General features: G+C 62.7%; 1 protein-coding gene across 1 annotated transcript in view; it reads left to right on the forward strand.

Moving 5' to 3' along the window:
• The window catches only part of LOC113210748 (protein scabrous), a 3371-nt gene extending 2300 nt beyond the window's left edge, over positions 1–1071 (forward strand). The window contains exons 2-3 of the mRNA XM_052275797.1: positions 475–980; positions 1022–1071. Coding sequence (XP_052131757.1) covers positions 475–980; positions 1022–1071 — 556 coding nt within the window. The remainder of the gene's footprint in view (positions 1–474; positions 981–1021) is intronic.
• The last annotated feature ends 343 nt before the right edge of the window (positions 1072–1414 follow it).

Raw genomic sequence — 1414 nt, forward strand, 5'->3', positions numbered from 1 at the left:
CCCCCCCCCCCCCCAACCTCCTACTTGTACGTGAGAGGTGAGCCAGCCACGCCTCGCCACCCAGCACGTGACATCCACGGACCCAACGATGCAATTCGTAGGCTTGTGGCGCACCTCCTCACGAAGGGGAGTGGAAGTATTCAATTCCCCCTCTCAAGGAGCCTTTAGCGCGTAAATAGACAGTGACAGTGTCGTGGCATTATGGAAAGGAGACGGGCTGACGGCTGACGAGTTTGATTTGGGTTTTCGGTGAACTTTCCTCTTTGTCAACCACCGTAAACCCTTGCAGTCTCCGAGCACAAATCAGGATTTGATCTTTACTGGCCACGGCGCGTCGTCCTGGCCTGGAGGGCGTCTTATCTCCGGCGAACCGCGCCGCGCCTGTCCTTCCTTCTCCCCGCCGTCACACCGTCGCACTCCAAAACCAACTTGCGCAAAGTTAATGACGGCGGTTGTCGCAATGTGTGCCCGCAGGTCGCTGTCGCAGTCCGTGTGGAACGCGACCCGGCACGTCGCCGGCCTCGCGGCGCTGCGCGGCTCCACGCTGCAGCTCCTCGAGTCGCTCGAGAGCCTCGAGACCAAGGTGGACGCCAGCGTGCCGGCCGTGCAGCGCGAGATCTCGCGCCTCGAGTTCTCGCTGGCGCAGGTGCGCGCCGTGGCGCACGAGAACAAGGAGGACCAGGAGAACCAGCGGGCCTCGCTCAAGGCCATGGCCGCCAGCCTGTCCACCCTGCAGGAGCGCGCCGCGGCCGACCACGCGCTGCTCGGCGTGCTCGAGCAGCAGGTCGTCAACGCCACCGAGAGGCAGGAGGCCATCCAGGAGGCCATGGTGAAGCCCCGCCACCACGCCAAGCACGAAGACGACGAGGTCGCTGTCCAGGTGGACCAGGTCGCCGACGACGCCTCCGTCCCCCGGCTCGTGGACGAGCTCAGCCAGGTGCAGGCCGAGTACGAGGACATCGTGCACAAGCTGCCCAAAGGTGAGCCTCACATGTCTTTTTATTGTTTCATTCATTCATAGGAAACGTCTTGGGTACTCCAGGTGATCCGCTTCAAGAAGTCCCTGCCTAAGCCTGAACTGCGCTTTTGCACCTGCCCGTCCCGGGAAGCGGGGAGGGGTGGGTCGAATAGAGGAAAGGAATAGCTAAAAATATCAAGCTCGAGTTGATGTAAGACCGAGTGTAAGACTCTGAAGACGAAAGTAGGAAAGGTCTTTGGACCGCTTCAAAGAACGACCGTTTTTGCGCTCGGCACCATGCTCCGTGCCCGCCGCACGGGGCGGGCGGGCGGAGCGGTTGCGTCTAAGGGGTGTTCCTCGTCGTCCTCCCCAACCCCGTCCACCCCTCTCGGCCCCCGGCCGCCCCCCGGCGGCGGCGTCCCCTTGCGTCTGTGTGGCGATCCAATAGAGGCGCTG

Source organism: Frankliniella occidentalis, unplaced genomic scaffold (genome assembly GCF_000697945.3).
Source record: "Frankliniella occidentalis isolate FOCC.00 unplaced genomic scaffold, Focc_3.1 Scaffold933, whole genome shotgun sequence".
In the NCBI taxonomy this organism is placed as follows: Eukaryota; Metazoa; Arthropoda; class Insecta; order Thysanoptera; family Thripidae; genus Frankliniella; species Frankliniella occidentalis.